We start from the raw sequence: 22,699 nt of genomic DNA, 5'->3' as shown, positions 1-22,699 counted from the left end.
ATTTTACCCACCAATTCTGATTACCACAAAGTAAAAAGGATGTGTGATTTAAGTTGTAAAGTATTTTTAAATCATATTAGATCTCTCTTGGTACTGTCTTACATTTTTGTTGATTTTAATTTTAAAAATCATTGTACAACAACATCTTTTTTCTCCAGTGTTATGGAAATCTGAATTATCAATGAAAAGAACAGGAATTGTTGTTAAATGCCTGGAAGCATTACGGTATGACCTGATGCCTGACCTCAGGCAATGAATGTGTCTGTGTGTTCCCTCGAGCTTTTAGATGTGCCATCCAGACGTAATTGAGTCAATGCATGCTAGGGTTGTTAAACCCACTATTTACCTACTTGCCATTAGGATAATAATCATTTGCAGGTTGTAACAGGTAATGTGTTGTGGTCATTAAATCAAATCATTGGCAAGTCACTGAGAATCTCTTGATTGAAATTCTAAGCTGCATTCTTAAATCTGTGTCAGTGTCATGTAAGAGGCATTATGCAACATTTTGGCACACTAAGCTCCCTATTTAAATGGTCAAGTGAGCTGTTTGGCTTCCGCTTGTTTGTGTTGTGGTAGTTCCTGCCAAAACAGCATTAGATAGATTAGACAATCCATTACCATGCCACTCTTTTTCCGAACAATTAGACATCTGCACTTCCTGGAGGGAAAGAATCAATAAATGCACGGCAATATCATTTACTTGCTAACTCACTCACATTCACACACACATTGTTTTTCCATCCTTTTGAGGACTTATTACTTCTATTGTTCATTTACTAATGTAATTATATTTTCTATCCCCTTACTATACCCTACCCTTAAACCCACACCTTTCTAAATTTGTACATATTCATTAAGACATTTTGTATTATGTTTATTCCTCATGGGGACCAGCCAATGTATAATCCCCTTTCTAGGTGATTTCAGGTTTTACTACCCAATATACTGTATTTATATACATACACACACATATATACAGTATATACTTGTACAGCATATATATATATATATATATATATATATATATATATATATATATATATATATAATGCTAATTCTACAGAATTTCAATTTTTATACAGTAAATATAGTAGTACAGTAAATATATATACAATACAGTATATATCAGTTAGCTTTGTATATACTGTGTGTATACAAATATATATATATATATATATATATATATATATATATATATATATATATATATATATACACACAAGAATTATATATTTATATATAGCTGCCCCTAAAAAAAATCCTAAACCTACCCCTAAAAGACACTTACAATACTTCAGAATAATAAATAAACAGTATTTGCATTATTTATTAATTTATTAATAATTTATTTATTTATTTATTTTCAATTCAGGGCCTCACTGAAGGGAGGTTCCCTATCTGTCACTCACTCGACGTTGTGTTGATGTAGTGACACTAGGGGTCAATCTTGGGAGCCCGAGACACCTCTGGTCTTTAATAAAAGGCCAATGAAAATTGGCAAGTGGTATTTGCATGCCACTCCCCAGACATACGGGTATAAAAGGAGTTGGTATGCAACCACTCATTCAGATTTTCTCTTCGGAGCCCAACGGTCATGCTCACTGAGCTGAATTCTCACGACTGTTCATTCACCTCTGCTGGATCTGATGGCGCATTTCAGCAGCTTCTCCCTCCTCTGCACTGGTGCACTGCAGAGAACGCCCCTGGGCGCTTCGGCAGAAAAAAGAGAGTATATTTTCCTGAAAGAGTATATTTCTCTAAAAGAGCGGCACACACAGAACGTCTTTTTAAAGACATGTCTTTTTAAAGATGACTTTCCAATTGTGTGTTATTCCTGGTTGTGGTCGTTACCTCTCAAATTCAGACGTTCACGATCGCTGTCTTTCATGTCTGGGCGCGACCCACAAGGAGGCAGCGTTCGTGGATGGTTCATGTTCTCACTGCAAGAACATGACCATGGCAACGTGACCAGTGGCTCCCCGCCTCGATCCTTCTACCTACGGGTTTGAGGCCAGCGCGGCTAGCACTGGGGGCGATTTGGGGACCTCAATGGGACCGCCTCCACTGGGTATCCCCCCGCGGACCTCCCATTCCCCAGCATGCTCGTCTGCTCCGATCGGACATCAGGATGAGTCCGCCGGCTTGTCTCATGGCGAGTTCGACCTCTTGTTCGGAGCCTGCGAAGCTGATGAGCTCTCGAGCACAGCATCGGAGAGCGGACTTGTCCAGTCGGACGCAGAAGCCTCAGCTGGGCTCCCCCCTTTGGGGACGATTGCCCAGTCACAGGCTGATGCAGAGATGACGGACATGCTTTCCTGGGCGGCCGCAAGCGTCGGGCTAGAGTGGAACCCTCCGCTCTCACCTGAACCCTCGCGACTCGATGATTGGTTCCTGGGCTCGCGGCGCCGCTCAAAGCAGCCGCACCCCGCTCCAGTGCCTTTCTTCCCGGAAGTGCACAAGGAGCTGACAAAATCGTGGGAGGCACCTTTTACTGCCCGGCCCCGATTTCTCAGTTCCCCCGCTCTCACTACCTTCGATGGCGGGGCGGCCAGGGGCTATACGGCGATTCCCCCGGTGGATACCTGGCACGGACGCCCAAAGCTCCCATCCAAGCCCTGTAGGTTCACGTCATCCCTGACAGCCAAAGCCTACAGCATTGCTGGACAAGCCGCCTCTGCCCTGCACACCATGGCTCTCCTGCAGGTCCACAAGCCAAGGCGCTAAAAGAACTGCAAGGGTAGTTCGGCCCCAGATCTGATGCAGGAACTGCGCTCGGTGACCGACCTAGCTCTCCGAGCAACGAAGGTCACGGCACGGTCTCTCGGGCGGACGATGTCCACATTACTGGTCCAGGAGCGCCACCTTTGGCTCAACCTGGTCGAGATGGGTGAGGCCGACAAGACACGGAGCTGCCCCCATCTCCCATGCTGGCCTATTCGGTGACACCGTCGAGGATTTTTCCAGCAGTTCTCGACAGTGAAGCAGCAGACGGAGGCTATCCGGCATATCCTGCCCCGGAGCGACTCAAGATCCCGCACCCCATCTGCTCGTCGCCAAGGGCGTCCCCCTGTGGTGACTGCACCGGCTCCCCCGCAGCCCGCCCCCTCGATGATTGGCTAATCATAGCTCACTCTTGGGACATGTTGTGTGCACACAGGGACTTGGTGATCTCACATCTCAGCCGATTAGGGCTTCATGTCAACTGGGAAAAGAGCAAGCTCCTCCCGGTTCAGAGCATCTCTTTTCTTGGTTTGGAGTTGGACTCAGTCTCATTGACAGCGCGCCTCACGAATGAGCGTGCACAGTCGGTGCTGACCTGTTTGAAGGCATTCAAACAGAAAACAGCGGTTCCACTGAAACTCTTTCAGAGGCTCCTGGGGCATATGGCATCCTCAGCAGTGGCCACCCCGCTTGGGTTGATGCATATGAGATCGCTTCAGCACTGGCTTCAGACTCGAGTCCCGAGATGGGCATGGCGCCGCGGGACACATTGCATGGCCATCACGCCGGTCTGTCACTGTCTCTTCAGCCCTTGGGTTGACCTCTTGTTTCTACGGGCAGGTGTTCCCCTAGAGCAGGTCTCCAGGCACGTCGTGGTCATGACAGATGCCTCCAAAACGGGCTGGGGTGCTGTTTGCAATGGGCATGCAGCCACCGGCTTATGGACTGGCCCGCGGCTAGTCCATAAGCCACGGGCCAGTCAACTGCCTCGAGTTGTTGGCAATTCTGCTTGCCCTGTGGAGGTTCCGGCCATTGATACAGGGCAAGCATGTGTTAGTTCGGACAGACAACATGGCAACGGTAGCATATGTCAACCTCCAAGGCGGTCTGCGTTCTCACTGTATGTCACTACTCGCCCGCCGTCTCCTCCTCTGGAGTCAGCAGCACTTCAAGTCGCTGCGAGCCACTCATATCCCGGGCGACCTCAACACTGCAGTGGACGCGCTGTCATGGCAGGTTACCCTCAGGGGAGAGTGGAGACTCCACCCTCAGGTGGTCCAGCTGATTTGGAGTCGATTTGGACAGGCACAGGTAGACCTGTTCACCTCCCAAGAATCTTCCCACTGCCCGCTCTGGTACGCCCTGACCGAGGCACCTCTCGGCATAGACGCGCTGGCACACAGCTGGCCTCCTGGCCTACGCAAATATGCGCTTCCACCAGTGAGCCTACTTGCACAGACTCTGTGCAAGGTCAGGGAGGATGAGGAGCAGGTCATCCTGGTAGCACCCTACTGGCCCACACAGACATGGTTCTCAGACCTCACACTCCTCGGAACAACCCCCCCCCCAACCCCGGCGAATTCCCCTGAGGAAGGACCTTCTTTCTCATGGACGGGGCACCTTCTGGCACCCATGACCAGACCTCTAGAATCTCCATGTCTGGCCCCTGGATGGGAAGCGGAAGACCCAAGCGGTCTACCACCCGTGGTGGTAGACACGATCACTCAGGCTAGGGCCCTCTCTACGAGGCGCATGTATGCCTTTAAGTGGCGTCTGTTCGCTAAGTGGTGTTCTTCCCGACGGGAAGACTTCCAGAGATGTGCAGTCAGATCGGTGCTTTCCTTCCAGCAGGAGAGGTTGGAAGGGCGGCTGTCCCCTTCCACCTTGAAGGTGTATGTTGCTGCTATAGCATCACACCACGACACAGGGGACGGTAAGTCCTTAGGGAAGCACAACCTGATCATCAGGTTCCTGAAAGGCGCCAGGAGGCTGAACCCCTCCAGACCGAGCCTCGTTCCCTCATGGGACCTCTCTGTAGTTCTTCAGGGTCTACAGAGAGCCCCCTTTGAGCCTTTGCAGTCAGCTGAGCTTAAGGCACTCTCCTTGAAGACTGCCCTCCTGACTGCACTCACTTCCATCAAGAGGGTAGGAGACCTGCAAGCGTTCTCTGTCAGCGAAACATGCCTGGAGTTCGGTCCGGGCTACTCTCAAGTGATCTTGAGACCCCAACCGGGCTATGTGCCCAAGGTTCCCATGACCCCTTTTAGGGACGAGGTGGTGAACCTGCGAGCGCTGCCCCAGGAGGAGGCAGACCCAGCCCTGTCGTTGCTGTGTCCGGTGCGTGCTTTATGCATCTATTTGGATTGCACACAGAGATTTAGGATCTCTGAGTAGCTCTTTGTCTGCTTTGGCACACAGCGGAAAGGAATCACTGTCTCCAAGCAGAGGATCACCCACTGGCTCATTGACGCCATAGCTATGGCATATCACGCCCATGATGTGCTGTCCCCGGTAGGGCTACGAGCCCATTCTACCAAGGGTGTAGCGGCCTCCTGGGCCCTAGCCAGGGGTGCCTCTCTAACAGACATTTGCAGAGCAGTGGGCTGGGCAACACCCAACACCTTTGAAAGGTTCTACAACCTCCGGGTGGAACCAGTTTAGTCCCAGGTATTGGCACGCAATACAAGCGGATAAGCCCGGGATAGCCGGCCAGGTGTATCGCTTGCACATAGCGCATTTCACCTCCTCTGAGCTGAAGACGTGCGCCATTAATTCCCAGTAGTGTTCACAAACTATGTTCCCTGGTTGACTTCCTCCGGGCCCTGTGGCAGTCGAGTGTTCGGAGAGACTCGCTGCTGGCCCAGTACACGTGCTAACTAAGAGCCCTGTTCTGGGGTAGGCGCTCCGCGTGTGGCGGTTCCCTGTAAGGTAACCCCATGTGATGTATATCTTCCGCTAATTCGTTTCCCTGTTGGCAAACTGCTTCTTTCTTGGGCAGAGCCCCCTCTGCCACAGTCTCCATGTTTGTAGTAACTCCTCCCCTGTTGGGTAGGATCTACCATGAGACTTCTCCACATGGTCGGCAAGTCCATGTGACATATTTTCCACTTAAATATCCCCCCCTCTCTTTGGGCGAGGTGTGGTCTCTGTGGTGTCCTCCCCTTGGGAGGGACACCCCCCGACTAGACCTGGCGGCCCAGTCGGATAATCCCCCTTGTTTTTTAGGGGGGTTTTACCATAACCGAAGTAGCCCTTAGGCAGGCATTATGCAAATGTGTTACATAGTGACATAGCTAAGTCACGGAAGTAGTGGCTGGACTGCAAACCAGGTGTTTCAAGCAGTTCAGGAGAAGTGTTTTCTGTGGGAGAGAGAATTCCCTTTGGCGTGGACTTTGTGCTTTGTAACTTCGCTGACCTTTTACATGCACAAACAGCTATATTACACACTAAAGGAAAGGTAAAATCCCAAAAAGCATAATAGGGCCTCTTTAATGAGTGAAAATGATTAATATAAATGTATTATTATTATAATTATTATTATTGTTTTGTTTTTTACACAAATTCTGACAGTTGTGGCTTCATTTCCAAGTTTATTTATTTATTTATTTATTTATTTATTTATTTATTTTTAGAAGTTTGTGTACTTGGTTACACAGGAGACAAAAGAGTGCTGGTAAAGTGTGTGTTTGAAATGAAATATGAAACGTGATGTGAGAAGCAAGCAAAGAAAAATTAAGGTAAAGATCACTTGTAAAAATTAAATTTTTATTCTGTGGAATTTCCAATCAAGCTGTAATTTTGTCACTGTATGCATAAAATGTGAAAATTATTTAATTATGTGTATTTATGATAAATAAAATATTTGTCTTAAAAAGACAAAGCAGTCCCAATGTGTTTAAATGTAATTTCCATGCCAGAATATAATCAATTAATAATACATGACTTTAACATGTGCTGGAAATGTTTATGACTTAACGAAAAAAAAAAAAAAGAAAAAAAAGAAAAGAAAAAAATTACAGAATTTTCCTGTGATGCATGTGTTCACTCTAAGAAAAATTCAATAGACTATGGAGTTATATATGTGCCACAATTCTGCAAGATTTTATTTTGAGCACACAAAAATCTTCTTTGCACGCACAATGATATTTTGAGGGCATTAAAAGTTATTTTGTATGCGTGTGAACTCAGTTTTGTAAACCAGTGTAACTTCTTGCAAAGATTAATTCATTTTGAGCAAACAAAAATCTGTTTTGAGCTTGAATAGATTTTCTTTGAATGTAAATTTGCACAGATTTCTGAAATGTATGTAACTCCACTGTGCAAGACCTCACTCGCTCTCTCATAGCTCATAGTGTGCTCATAGCTTTGACCGCTTGCTTGCTCATCAAGTTTACAGCATTATAATGTGCCAGAATTTCAGCCAATCAGAGATGAGGTGGTACATTTTGATTGGCTGGCTAGATCACAGATCAAACTGCTAATCAAAACAGGAGGAAGAGGAGAAGGGGATAGTTTGTTTTCTAGAAAGGAAATGTGTAACACACTATGACCACACAAAGGCAGTTCTTTTGTTGACCTATCTGTTTTTATTTAACCTTAATGAAATATATTTTTTAGTCTGTACACTGCCAACAGGCTTACTAGCTAGCTAACTATCTGTCCTAGCTCTCTTAGTTTGGTCTATATTAGTATTTGGTTCTCTTGGCTAGTATTTGGTTATCTAGGTTACCAAGTTACACTTACATAGCTATTAGCATGGCCATGTTAGCTACCACATTTATCTGAAATTATATTAATATAATCTCTCCCGTGTGTAAAACTACATTGTAAAACGTAATAGTGCAGTTTTGGGGGAACTTAATTTGACTTCTATCTATCCCAAAGGATATTCTGAGAGATCAGTTTATTAAAATAAATGTGACCAGATTACAGTCTACCATGGATCTGCAACAACTGAATCTTCTTCTTTTTGTTATTATTACGACATATTATTTTCTTTACTAAACATGTTATTTAGTCCATCTTCTTTAGTGTGTCCTCTCCTATTTTTTCATCAGCCTTGTGTAGTATAAATATTTTGAATATTACAAATATTGCCTAAATTAACATTCTTTTCTTGCTAATAAATTAGAAAAGCTGTTTATGTTTGCATTAAAAAATTAAAAGTGGGGTATCTTTAAATGTTCCATTATCTGTTTTATGAAGTTTATGCATTCTACCATGACTCTTATGGCAAAAATGATTAATGAGAAGAAATGGAAGAAAAGGAAAAGAGATTAATTATGTATCCTGTCATAGTTTGGGGTAAAATAAATGTAAAGTATATTGAACATCAATTGTTTGAGAGTGCAAAAAAATAAATAAAATAAAATAAAAAAAAAAATAGAAAGAACTCCTTAGCATTGCATGATCCCAGGCTACTATATTTTGAAAAATGTACATTACAGTAAATGTATTATTATTATTATTTTTCTCCCATTTTCTCCCCAATTTGGAATGCCCAATTCCCAATGCGCTCTAAGTCCTCATGGTCTCAGTTGCCTCCGCGTCTGAGACCGTCAATCCGCACATCTTATCACATAGCTTTTTGAGCGCATTACCGCGGAGACGTAGCGCGTGTGGAGGCTCATGCTATTCTCCGTGGCATCCACGCACAACTCACCACGCACCCCACCCTCCCTAGCAACTAGGCCAATATGGTTGCTTAGGAGACCTGGCTAGAGTCACTCAGAACACCCTGGATTCGAACTTGCGACTACAGGGGTGGTAGGGCTGAGCTACCCAGGCCCCCCTACATTACAGTAAATTAAGCCTTACAGTATTCCTTGTATGGCTATAATCCACAGGGTAAATATATTTTGTAATGGTAACTGTATACATAATATAAAGTGTGTACTGAACTTGGAGCCTTGTTCAGGCCCAGATGCTCATGGTTGCTGTAGCTACCTCAACTGTTCAATCACAGAGCACTTGTAAGCAGCTCCTAATAGCCAGTCCTGATGTAGGAGGTGGGAGTTGTTGGGGTGTAAAAGCAAGCGAGCAGTCTAAATTTCTGAGCGCACGCAGAGTACACATGAGGAGAAAGATTAAGTGAGTTCTTGTACATGCAAAACATTTATTCATTTTTGCAAGAAGATACATTGCTTACAAAACTGAGTTGAAGCGCATGCAAAATAACTTTTTTTGTACTGAAAATATCATCTTGCGTGCGCAGAACTTTTGTGCACTCAAAATGTCATCTCACACGTACAAAATTCTTTTTTTGCACTCAAAATATCAACTTGCGCACTCAAAATATCTTGTGTGCACAGAACATTTTTGTGCGCTCAAAATATCATTTTGCACGCTCAACATACAATTTTGTGCACGCAGAATTTTGGCACATATATAACTCCATAATAAACTATCAAGAGAGTGAATAGAGTGTGTTTTAGGGCCAAAAGTGCCAGAAAAACTCATTAATAATTACAATAAAATAAAGACACTTTAATAATTTGGTTTGCAAAGAGTGCTCTGTCTAGAGTTTCAGAAAAGCTTCCATGTACACCAAGAGCTTAAAATAACAGATCTTCACTTCATTAAAAGGTCACTGCCTGGTGTTCCTCTTCACTGCTGTCAGTTAAAAAGGCAAAGAATAAAAAAGTTTAATTTAAATATGTTTGAATGTAAGTTAAAGTGTATGTTTGTGTTATCAGGAGGGACTAGTTAACAGAGGTCAAATAGGTCTTTGTGCATGCTATCAGCCTCAGACCCTGTTAATGGTTTCCTTGTTCCACCCAGAGGGAATTACGAAACATAATGCGACCTGACCAAAACATTGAGGCTTCTTCAGTCAACAGCTGAACAGCAGCCAAGACCAAATAAATTACAGTTACGTTAGAAGGTAGTACACCTTACAGGGGACAACTCATTGAATGACTTTTAATTAACTTTATGCCTACCGAATAACCTTAGAGTAACTTCTCAGAAATGCAAAATAAATAAATAAATAAATAAGTGGGCAACAAAACTAACAAAACTAGAATTTTAAAAGTGTTGTGGTGGTGTAGCAATGCAGTTGTTGTTGATAATCAGGGTCGATGCCAGTGCATTGCTATGTGGTTACTAAGGTGCTCTGGGTAGTTGCTAGGACATTGCTAGGTGGTTGCTAGGGTGCTCTGGGTGATTGTTTACTTGCCAAAGTCAAAAGAGCCAATCCGTAAAGTGACAGTCTCTAAATTTGGCTTGAGTCCCTCCTTTAATCTGAGTCTGATATTTTTGCCAGTTTTATCATCCACCAGGTAAACATAAAAAGTATGATTTCTAAGAAACGTCACTGCACACCTGACCTCAACAGGTCGCAGGATTTGAGGTCTGTACCACAAACTGCAAACTTTTGCGCACAATTTAACAACCTACGTTCTGTAATTTGCGTTGCACTGCGTCTAGCTTTTTATTAGCGCAAAAACGCATTCGGTTTGAACGTCCCACTACTCTTATGAGGGACTGACGCCTGAATATGAATTAGGATATTTATTGGACACTCAAAGAGGATTACCAAGATACGTATGTTTACATTAATATTAATAAGATAAACCTTCGTCGTAGTAGGATTCGTATTCTTGACGTAAGGTGTATATTAAGTACTTCCACGCCCTGCTCATTAGCCTCTGGAGAGCCAATCAAAGTGACCTTAAGATTTTCCGAGCCAATGGCTGCTCAGTCGGGGGTATCAGGGGCGGGACTAACTACTTTCCAGCGCTGGAGGAAATGATGGACAGATAGTTGCCGACATGTGCGTGCATGTTAGAAATTTACACAACAGTTTATAAGGTGTGTCACGCTGTTCGCAGGTTATGCGTGGGGTACCATTGTCTGAACTGCGGGGAGGCTGGAGATCGACATGGAGCCAATAAACAAAGATGCCAAAACCAACCCGGCCGCAACGGCTAATTTACTTTCACGTATATTTTTCTGGTGAGGATTTATTTGTCATAAGCTTTTGGGTGGGAGAAGGAGCTGGGGCTGATAGATGCTTAGCATATAGCCTGATTTGTGTTTCCCATTGATTTAGCAACGTAGATTAATCTAACTGAATCTTTTTCTTCTTTGAAAACCTTATGATATCTGAAACTAAAATCCTTCACCAACGAATTCAAGACAAGCGATTTTATTTCCTTAATTGTACATTTAGTAAAACTAGAGATATGATCAATTTAGAGTGTCTGAAGTGTCTTGTGACTGCTCCAGGGCTTTGTTATGTTGGGAAATCTGGTCCAGCTCAGCATCCTGCTCTTCCTTCCTCACAGCTTCTACATCAGTCTGGAGTTTTCTAGTAATTGCCTTTATTTGCCTAGTTCCCATCCACTTTTCGCGCTATTTTGTTATCGATAAAGTGAAAATTGTATAAAAAATAAAAATAAAAAAAATAATCTGGTTATTATTTATTAATTTATCGATAAAAATGGTGTGCGTGATGACGTCATGCCTAAAAAAAACACCTTGTTGTATAAGTTTTGGTTTATCGCAAAAGAAATGTGCCCTTAAGCCGTTTCCACACAGAAATGTGTGTTTATCGCTAATTCGACTCCCAGATGTAAATAAATGCAATCAGAAGAGGAGGAATTTCAGTCAAAAGGGAGCAGTTGCCCTTCTGATAGGACTGTAATATTGGTCCTGATGTTAGGCCTATCGCAGGTTGCCACCGGTTCCCACCCGAAAGCGAATCGTCACGGCCCTGTTCAAGCTGGAAACCTGCACCAAGTAGTGGGGAAACTTTCGGTCTTAGTATAAGGACCATCCATCGATATGCTGTGTGCACAATTATTAAAGAAAAACTGATGCGGTGTAATATCAGGGTTTACATATGATACATTCCTGATATTCAAAAGGCTATTTTGAACAATCATCTAATCTAAAGCATCGCCATCACAACTGCATTATGCCCCAGATATTTGTCCAGCAACTTTTAACGACCAACTGAACTTGCTTGTCATATAAAATTAATTTTAGCGTTATAATGCAATTTACATTTTATGAAGAAGCTCAGCAAATGCCATCCGAGGTAAAGAGGGTTAGATTTAAAATATTTAAACGTTTTAAAATGTTCAAAAGCTCATTTTCTGAAAGTTAACTCAGCGTTGGACAAATAGTTCTGATAGTTTATAGTCTTGAAAAAAGTGTAGTTTTGAGACGTTCTGAGAATGTCATTTTTTCATCTACAGAACAGGGTAAGGCTAATTTGAGTTTGTGTAAAGAAAAGGCATATATAGGTCTAAAAATATTAAAAAAAAATTTCGTTTGGTAATTTTTTTAATTTAATGCTTTTTTTTTTTTCGTTTGGTAATTTATTTAATTTAATACAGGGAATTGTGCCTGCATTTTTTCAAAAGTAAACTAAACAATAATTTTATAGAATTGGGTTATATGTTAGTGTTCCAGAAAAGCACACTGATGCTTTTCTCCTAGTATTGTGTATTTATTTTTTTGTGCACAGAAATGATATGTTTTTTGTATTATGGGCTAATTCCGTGACTTCCGTCTATTATTTGGAATGGTGTGGAAAAGCAATTTAATAAATAAACGGATGGATTAAATTAATCACAAACAGTGACCATTAATTTGTTCTCCGTGCACTTGTCCATGTACATGATACGAGATATTTGCGTTGGTACTCCTGGAAGTGTCATGTTTGCAGTATCGGATCTGTGATATGCCGTTAAGATCAATCCATGATCACGTACAATAAATTGGCTTTCAAGGATGTATTACCTCGTCATGATTAACACAGGCTCACGATCAGGGGCAAATTCTGTCATGTGACACTACATTTTTGCGTTAATGCCAATTTTCTCGACAAACAGTGTTTCCAAAACAGTTTTTCGCGCCATTTGAAGTATCGCCATAGTTTATGCGCTAGAGTTAAACGGAAAAATATTGTGTCGACACTTGTGAAATTTTAGCGATAATTAGCGTTTCCATCAGCTTAATTTTGATGCGCTCAAACTTTTTTTCGAAAAAATCCTTTGATGGAAACGTAGTTACCGATAGCTTTCCTGTCCGAACAATGGCATTTGTAAGCCCAAAGTCAAAAGTGCGTTTTTAGCTTTGTTTCCAAAACCGTGACTCAAGAAAACCCTGTAAAAAACTGATCATGGAGAGCATCTGTTTTGTAAAGAGATTGCCTGTCTGCAAAACATGTATATTTGTTTGATTTAATTACTGCTTTCACTGTTGTAAAACAGATCATTTACTGTCAATACTCATCAATAATTCATCATCCTTTGGCATGTAAATTTAAAGGAATAGTTCACCCCAAAACCAACATTTGGTCATAATTTACTCACTCTAAAGTCCTAATTTTCTGGTTTATTTTATTTTTTCTTCCATGGAACATTAAAGAAAACATCTTGATATGCTTTTTGTGGTTTTAGTGACTGAAGTTTTTAAACTTCAGAAATGATGCAAAATCACCATAAAAGGATTGTAAGAGTGGTCCTTATGACTTGTGTGCTTTATTCCAAGTCTTCTGAAGCCAAACAATAGTTTTTAGAATAGTTTTTTTTTTTAAGGATTAACACATTAACCCCACTAAATTATTTTTTTCTGAAAACAAGACTTAATATCTTTGTCATTCTTTTTCTCAAGTAAATTGATCTTGTTCTAAGGAAGGGATAAAAGGGATAGTTCACCCGAAAATAAAAATTCTCATCATTTACTCACCCTCATGCTATCCCAGATGTGCATGACTTTCTTTTTCTGCAGAACACAAATTAAGATTTTTAGAAGAATATGTCAGCTGTCTTGGTACTCACAATGCAAGTGATTGGGTACTGAAATTTTGAAGCTTCACATAAGGTAGTATAAAAGTAATCCATATGACTCCAGTGATTAAATCAAGATCTTGAGAAGCGATATGATAGATGTGGGTGAGAAACAGATCAAAATTTAAGGCTTTTTTTAAAAAAATATCAATTCGCCTCCCTGCCCAGTAGATGGAGATATGCACTAAGAATGCAAATCGACAAAAACAAAAGAAGAAAATGAAAGTGGAGATTGATAGTGTCATGGAAATTCTCCACCTAGAATTCACACGAGTGAGAGTGTTCCAAACACATTACAGGACACAGTTTAGTCTTTTCCTCAGCGCTTTATTCATACCACCCGGCCGGGGGAGAAGCTCCTCTGGCTTCTCTCGTACACACATACATGGCAGGCTTATACGGGTTGTTAACAAGTTATGTGTGATTTCACCTCAGCAGATTTCTCGTGATAAGAACTCCGCAAAATCTTTGTTAGGAATGTATTGTATATCCTTGAACAAACAGGTTGTCACACGATCGGACCCTTAGCAGTATGAACAGAGATGTTGTCTTCTGCCAAACAGAATGGTCACCCATTTCAACTCATAAGCATAACACAGGGTTGCTCCAACACTGCATTTTCTAGCTTAAAGTATTTATACATAAATAATAATGTTCTAATATACCCAACTATTATAATTTATTTCACACTACCCCCCCTTTGATTAAATTATTTTTAATCACAATTAAATTGCATTTGCTGTTTTTTGCTGACATATTTGAGCAAGCATTGAGGGTTTAATTTATACCATCATGAGTAAATAAAATCTTACCCTCCTTTATGCATGCCTCATGTTTAACAAGTGGTTCGCTCTAATATTCTTCACCAGGGTAGAGACACTGGACTCCTATTGATATTCCAACCCCTCGCCTCTGGACTAGCTCCCCGCAAGGAACATTTAGCATAGCACTAGTTCAATAAGTCATACACTATTTTCGCTCTTTTCCTCTGCGAATCCTCCAGTTTTGGCCATAAGGTAATCTAATGGCATTTCATGCTTGAGTAGTGTGAGTCGATGGGACTTACCATTGTCTTTCAGAAGGCGGAACCCTTTTATGGTTTCATTAGCGAAATCTGACATAGTGTAGGTGATATTGTCTATGTGGTCACGGCTTCCATTCTGTGCCTGCCATAACACTGTGCTTTTGTGCGTGCCATTTTGCCACTTTGTTGTTTTCAAATTCTGATGTATTATACAATAAGCACAGGCAGGGTGATTAATATTATTAAGACACATCCCCACTACTTAGTTCCACTTCCTCCTCGACCTAGCTTCCCCCTGCCATTCTATGATTTCAGTCAGTAGATTTACTTGAGCTATTAAGTAAATTCAATTATCATATGTTTTCAGATAAAAAGCTAGTCCCTCAAATCCATTTGTTGAATTTACATAAAGATCTCTTTTACTCTATTTCTTAAAACATATTTGATTACTTGTTCATTCTTGACACCTCATGATCATTCAGATAAGAAGGGGAACCGTATACAAGTCTGGGTCACAATTTGGACAGTTCCATGTGTGTCCGTTTATACCACCACGTCCTTGGTGTTTTCCCTTCTCTGTTGTGGTTGTATTGTGTTCTTGTCTGGTCTTCGCCCTACTCCCAATCCAAGGGCCCCCTCAATTTTCCTGACCCTCGTTGATCCCCTTAAGGGACTCTTCTGCCTCTGCCAAAGTTAGAGGCACACCTTCTGTGAGCTGCGTTTCCTTGGCCCGCTGATAAGCACTGAGGTGCTCGCCGATCCTTCCCACTCCTCCAGGCTTGACGGGGCCTTCCTGTAGTGGCTGACGTGGATCCAGGTAGCCCTCTCCACAATTTTTACTGCAGAGTTGGTCATTAACAGCACCTGGTAGGGCCAGGTCCACCTAGGCTTCCTCCAATGTCTCCTTTTGCAGTCCTTCACTACCACCCAGTCTTTTACCTGTCTATGAATATCACAAAGCACAGCAGAGAGGTTTACACAATAACGCAACATTTCATCCTCACACTGGTCAGTATCAGGTAACTGCCTTTTTTTTGTGGTCCAATTCCCGTGTTAAGAGGCTTGCCAATCAAAATTTCAAATGGGCTCAAACCATTTTGTTTCCTGAGCCTTGCCTGCATCTGCATTAACACCAATGGAAATGCTTGAACCCAGTTTAGTCTAGTTACAACCGAACATTTGACCAATTTGTTTTTTTTAGTGTGCCATTTTCTCTTTCCACTGCTCCCCCATTCTTAGGGTGGTAGGCGCAGTGTGTTGTCATATAAATTCTCAAATACTGACCGGTGTGATGTAGGGCTTGATTTACAAAGTGGGTTCCATTGTCACTGCTAATTTTCCCTGGAATGCCTCATCTGGGTATTATTTCTAGCGTTAGCACATATTACAAATTTTTGACAACACTTTTGGGCATAAATAGAAAACACCTTTGTGAACCAGTACCTATTTATTTGTGAACCAGTACCTATGGTCTATACCGTGTGGTATCCTTGAGGTCTGGCCTGGGGGAGCAAATGGCTGTTATTGAAGCAATCAGCCTTGTGGTTCACCATCATCTGCTGTGGGTAGAAAAGTGGCATGGTTAATTGTACATATCTTAACAACAATGTTTGGCATTTACAATAATATAGCATTGTATCTTAAATCTTGTGCTGCAGACAGGTGAGCTGTTTTTTGTTCTAACAGTATGAAAGATACTGCATGTGGGACCAATAGCATCAAATGTTGATAACCCAACAAATCTCTGAAGCGAGCACTGCTTTTTCTGCAGCAGCAACAGCTCTAAGGCATTTGGGGCAGCCCAGTTGCCACTGTGTCTAATTTAGATGAGAAATAAGCTACTGGTTTTTAATTTCCCTGATGGTCTTGTGACAGAACAGAAGTCATGGAACCTCCTTTTTCGTCCACAGTCTGCACAAAAGGTTTAGTCATGTCAGGCAGTCCCAATGTGGGTATTGATTGTAAAGCCACCTTCAGAGAAGAGAAGGCTTCATGTCCGAATTCAGTCCAAACTACTGTCATGTGCTGTCAGTTTTAATGGCCAAAAAGTGGTTTTTGGAGTGATCACAACTGGTTCAGCGCCTTTCATTAATCCCACAACATATTTACTTTGGGCCCAAAGAGAACTTGGTATTTCAGAGAGCTCAGGAGGGTCTTCACCAGGCGTATGGTTGACCATTAAACATGTCTCCTCAACAATCTGAACTTTTCTGTCTACAGTTATGCCTAAGGGCATCTATAATCTGTGAGTAGCATGCTTAACATTGTATTGAACCCTCTTTTTTAAGAGTTGTCTTGCTAATCTGTTTTAAATACACAGTTATGCACCAACGATCCTAAATCTTCCCATTTGACGTCAGCTGATTTAGATAATGAAATATGTGGGCTAGCCCCTGGAACATTGTAAAATTTGGCTCTTAGAGGCTCTAGTAGCTGAACACCAAACCATTTTTTTCTCAAAGTCTTCATTTCCTTCTGACACATAAGCAGTACAAACAATCGTCCTCTTGTAGGAGACCTAGTGTTCCCTTGCGTGTTGCAGTAACTCTGCCCACTCTCTCTTGTGAGGCTTCTGTGAGGTGCATAAGCCTAGAGAATGGGGGTGGGGACAGGGTTTGTTAGTATGGTGTGAGTGCTTTTCAGAGTCAGTACTACCCCTGATTCTTTAGCCTTCAACATAATGCCTAGAGTACACATTAAATCTCGTCCCAACAAATTTATTGGGCAGCACTTTGACAGTAGGAACGAACGTGTTATGGTGCCTTTCAGATCAACTCTTTTACCGAATCACCAGTCACCCCAATCATTCTAATGTATCGACCACTAAAATTCTGGTTGGCGCTTGGGGTGCGGTCGGTTGAAATGGGTTTTGCGCTTGTTCTCTGCCCTCAGCCTATTGACCATCATGTTGGTCCTCATCCTGGTCCCGATGTTGTCCAAAGGGGGTCGAGTCCAGGTCTGGGTCTCCGACATATTTCAGGCACTGAGAGATTTTGTTAGAAGGCCCTGTCCTGGTGCGTTTTTCTGTCCCTCAGGTTTGTTTCAGTTAGCCAATCAGAAAATGCTTTCCAATTACCCTTAACTAACTCATGCCCTTAAATAACTCATGCTTTTTCTGTTCTTTCTTAGTCATTGTCTCATGTTTCTCTTGACTTGTTTTTCCCTCTATATCAGTTTTTCTTTTAACTGACTCATCTGTCTTGTGCTAAAACTTCCAATATTTGGAAAACCACATTAAGCTACCCAGATCTCTAATTGAGCGCAGCTGCTTGGTCCGTAATTAGTTAACATGTATTTACAATTTGGAGCATCCATATTTGGACAGAGATCTGGACCTCTATTAATGTCATTATTTTTGCTCGAATTCAATCCCATTTTCCCTTTTTACTGCAGTTAGGTGATTCTCTAGCGGTTACAAACCTGCCCTAGTAACCTGCCGGTTAAAATAATTTTATCAGTTATTTAGAATTCCTTTATTTCAACGTTGGTCTTCATTTAATTAAAGATTTAAAATTTCCCTAATTAAGAATAACAGTGGAATTTTTGTTGCAGACTCAGACCGGCTATTCCATCCCTGGTCTTTCCTCAACTAAATAACAATTATAAATATTATCATCTATTGAGAATCACAGTGGAATTTTCTTACAGAATGGTCACCTTTGCTGAGGCGACTCCGTCCTCAGGTTTCAAGTTCCCGCTTCTCACCTTCTTTTATAGGGGAGGTTCAGGTGACTCTGGGACTCTAACCCCGACTGTAATCACAGCTTTATCCTTCAGCACAGCACATTTTCTGTTTGATTCAGGCTAAAACTACCATTTTCCAGAAACCTATTTTCTTCCTATAATTGTAATTATGCACACAACCTGTTATATATAATTATAATTTCAATCTATATGGTCCCAGACCGCAACTCAAGTTTTGCTGTTCCAAACAGCCAGTCTACTTTTACCTTATACTGTCCCAGAAAGTCACTCGACCAATGTGTCCGGGACCATCGTTGGTAGCTTGTCAGCTCACGTGAGTTTTCCCTATTGCTGGACTGTGTCCTCACCCATGTCAGAATTCTTTTGTCCTCTGGATGTCGTATCAGGAACTCCATGATCTACACGTTACAGGTGTCTGTCTCCACAAACCCCTTCGACTAAGTCGGGGTGTGACTCGGACTTAGGGACCCAGTCCCCGGCTGCGCAGCTTTACCTGTCGTTATAGATCAGGGCGAACCTGAGTTAGGATCCCATCCTCGTCGCCACATTGTCATGAAAATTCTCCACCTAGAATTCACACAATTGAGAGTGTTTCAAACACATTACAGGGGACAGTGCAGTCTTTTCCTCAACACTTTATTTATACCACCCGGCCGGGGGGCGAAGCTCCTGTGGCTTCTCTCGAGCATTCATATATGGCAGGCTTATATAGGTTGTTAACAAGTTATATGTATTTGACCTCAGCAGATTTCTCATGTGATAAGAACTCATCAAAATGTTTGTTAGGGATGTACTGTATATCCTTGAACAAACAAGTTGTCACACGATCGGACCCTTAGCAGTATGAACAAAGAGATATTGTCTTCTGCCTGAAACAGACTGGTCATCCATTTCAACACAAGCATAACACAGGGCTGCTCCAACACTGCATTTTCTAGCTTAAAGTATTTTATACATAAATAATAATGTTCTAATATACCTAACTATTATAATTTCTTTCACAGATAGTAAAAAGGACTTGAATTGATCTGTTTCTCACCCAGGTACAGCACGGGACCCATCTTTATGGTGGTAGCTCGTGAAAGGAACAGTAGCACGCTCCTTCCCTCCGTTGTGCTAGGGTCTTAACCTTGGGTAAGAGAAGAATAACCCTTTAACCTCCCTTACTAGGGTTACAAACTTCTCTTTGTTTTACTTTGATACTCATCCCCCATGGGGACCCGGGGTAGAATAGATCCCCAGCACCCCCCTTGCTGTTCATAAAAGTCAACAAATGGGGCAACTTCTTTGCCATAAGTTGCAACCCATGTCTGTGGAGGAAGAGGTCCTGGTACTTGAGGAATGCGGTTAGCTGTGGCTTTCCCAGGTCCAACAGAGTGCTTTGGCTCTTACTTCATATAGACGGGAGGTTGGAAGGACCCAATCCAATCAAGCGGCTAGTCATGATGTGCCCTGGATAGTCTTTTGGCAATTCAATCAGCCATATTTTACTCCTCCTGAAGGCGATGGCTTAGGGTCAATCAAGTAATTTGAACTCTCAGTTCTTCTTGCTCAAGTATATCATCTCTGTATCTCTGGTGCATATCTGCAGGAGATCCGCGGCTCTGTGCATCCCCCTGTTGGGCTCCCAGGTGGGTGGGGAGAAGAGATGATGAAACCAAATAATACAAACATGGCTAACAAACAAACCCCAAAAAGACGAATGTTGGATCAGAATTCAGATGACTATTCAGAGAATGGTTGTGTGTTTTCCCCAAAAATTGTAAACTGGCAGAGGTTTATTCTTCTTGAATCTTTATCATCTGACACGCCCCTTACCAAGTTATCACCTTTCACAATACAGAAAGGAATCTCAGGTATAGCAGGGACTGTCAAAGATGTGAAGAAGTTGAGGTCTGGTCAAATCCTTGTGGAATGTGCAAAGAAAGCTCATGCTGATAATCTAATGCGTCCTAATGTATTGGCTGGTGTTCCTATGAAAGTCTCTTATCACCTACATCTAAATAACATCAGAGGAGTAATCCATACAAGAGAACTTCAGGCTATGGATGAGGTCGAAATAGCCTCAGAATTAACACAGCAAGGAGTAACAAATGTGAAGAGAATCACAATCAAAAAAGGAGATCAAATAATTAAAACTATTTAATGACTTTTAACAAATTCCAACCACCAGAAAGGATCTTATTTGGATATTTGAGTGTTCCTGTTGATATCTTCTTTCCTAATCCTTTGAGATGTTTTAATTGCCAAAAGTTTGGTCATGGCTCTGCTGGATGTAAGAACAAGCCTATTTGCTGTAATTGTGGAGAAGGACATGTAACTTGTTCAAAGCCATCAAAATGTATTAATTGCAAAGGTGACCATCAAGCCTCATCAAAAGATTGTCCTATTTGGATCAAAGAAAAAACAATTCAAAAAGTAAAATGCCTTAAAAAGACTAGCTACCTGGAAGCACGCAAAGAGGTTGAGATGCTGACTAACTTCAAATTTGAAAAATCCTTTGCCTCAGTAGCTCAACTGACAAATACTGTTGAATGCCAAACAGATGTGACCTGGTTAAATAAAGACAAACCACAACTAATTAACAAAAGTTCAATATCCTTAAAAAAGAAGGTGCAAGAAACCCAAACTTCAACAAGTCAGACTCAAACCAGTGAAGATCTAAGCTTGACAGTGGAGAATTCTCTCTGTTCAAAAGGAAGGAAGACACCGCATGGCACAAGAGCATAACAACCAAAGGCTAGTCAGGAAAGCAGATCTCGGAAGATTGAACACTTAAAGGACATCGATACGGAGGGGATATTAGTCCCCGTAGTCATAGTGCCTCCCCTAAGGGTAGGTGTAGAGGGCATATTCCTGTTCTACCCACCTGATGGGTAGTCACATTATTCAGTGGAATTGTCGAGGAGTTAAGGCAAATTTTGCAGAACTTCAGCGTCTAACTGCTATGCTTAATCCTCTTGCTGTTTGTTTCCAAGAGACACATTTAACACCAACCACTGAAACAATTATAAGTTTTAATGCATATGGCACAAATATACATCGTCCGTCTGGTGGGATGGCCATCTTATTAAGACAGGATATAATTCACAGTCAGATCACAATAGACACCCACCTACAAGCAATAGCTTTACGTATAATTCTCCACAAAACCATTACTTTGTGCTCAATTTATATACCCCCTGATGTTACCGTGACCTTGCAAGATTTGAACAAACTGGCTGACCAGTTGCCATCCCCTTACATCATTATGGATGACTTTAACAGCCATAGTCCATTATGGGGAAGAAGCCACACTAATGTGAAGAGCAAATGAGTTGAAGACTTTATTTGTAATAATGCTCTGTGCCTCTTCAATGATGGTTCAAATACTTACACCCAGGACATGAAACATTGTCTGCCATTGACTTCACAATATGCAAGCCCGAGTTGTTGCTTGACTTCTCATGGAAAACCTGGGATGACCTATGTGGAAGTGACCACTTCTCTCTGATATTCACTTGTACAAGACTAGACATCCAACAAAGAACCCCAAAATGGCAACTCAAAGCCAACTGGTACATTTTTCAAACCATGTGTAATGAAAAATGTAACATGGTGATTAAAAATAACCAAGACCCGGCAAAAAGCTTTACTGACACTCTAATTGAAATAGCAAATGAAACTATTCCTAAGACATCATCAAAGCCACATTGTAAGTCTAACACATGGTTCAATGACAACTGCAAAAAGGTTATTAAATCCCGGAAAAAAGCAGAGAGACTTTTCAACAAACATCCAACAACAGAGATTCTTGCAAGATTAAAAATGTGTCGGTCACAAGCACACAGAATTATTAATGAGAAAAAGACAGAGCTGGAGGAGTTTTGTATGTAGTCTTACATCAGATACACCAACCAAAAAGATCTGGGATATGATTCGAAAGATGAAAAACAGGGGAGGTGGCCCACAAATTCAACATATTAAACATCAAGGCACTCTATTAACTACAAAACAGGAAATAGCAAATAAATTAGCAAAGTCTTTTGAAAGAGTCTTTTGAAAAGAACTCTTCACTAGAAAACTGGTTACATAATTTCAAAATGATAAGAATACAACAAGAACAGAAACCCCTTGATTTCTCATCAAACAATATGGAATCATATAATCAGCCTTTCAGAATGGAGGAGCTTTCGAGAGCTTTAAAGCGCAAGTTTTTGAAGCATCTGCCCCATACACTACTACTGCTCCTCCTGGAGATTTTTACTACTATCTGGAGAACAGGAAGCTTTCCTTCATTCTGGCAAAAAGCAATAATTATACCCATGCTGAAACCAGGCAAGGTCCATTCTGATGCTAACAATTATCGCCCAATAGCACTGACCAGCTACCTCTGTAAAACTGTGGAGAGAATGGTCAAAGACCGTCTAGTGTCGATACTAGAGTACTAGTCAGATCCCGGTTA

At 41.7% G+C, this 22,699-nt stretch overlaps 1 protein-coding gene across 1 annotated transcript in view; it reads left to right on the top strand.

Annotated features, from left to right (window-relative positions):
* The first annotated feature begins 10,592 nt into the window (after nt 1-10,592).
* LOC127449076 (ATP-binding cassette sub-family C member 4-like) overlaps nt 10,593-22,699 on the top strand; it is a 111,447-nt gene continuing 99,340 nt past the window's right edge. The window contains exon 1 of the mRNA XM_051712224.1: nt 10,593-10,680. Coding sequence (XP_051568184.1) covers nt 10,607-10,680 — 74 coding nt within the window. The 5' untranslated portion in view covers nt 10,593-10,606. The remainder of the gene's footprint in view (nt 10,681-22,699) is intronic.

This window comes from Myxocyprinus asiaticus, chromosome 12, assembly GCF_019703515.2.
Source record: "Myxocyprinus asiaticus isolate MX2 ecotype Aquarium Trade chromosome 12, UBuf_Myxa_2, whole genome shotgun sequence".
Lineage (NCBI taxonomy): Eukaryota > Metazoa > Chordata > Actinopteri > Cypriniformes > Catostomidae > Myxocyprinus > Myxocyprinus asiaticus.
The sequence above is the reverse complement of the archived record's forward strand: the minus strand, read 5'-3'. Positions and strand labels throughout refer to the sequence as shown.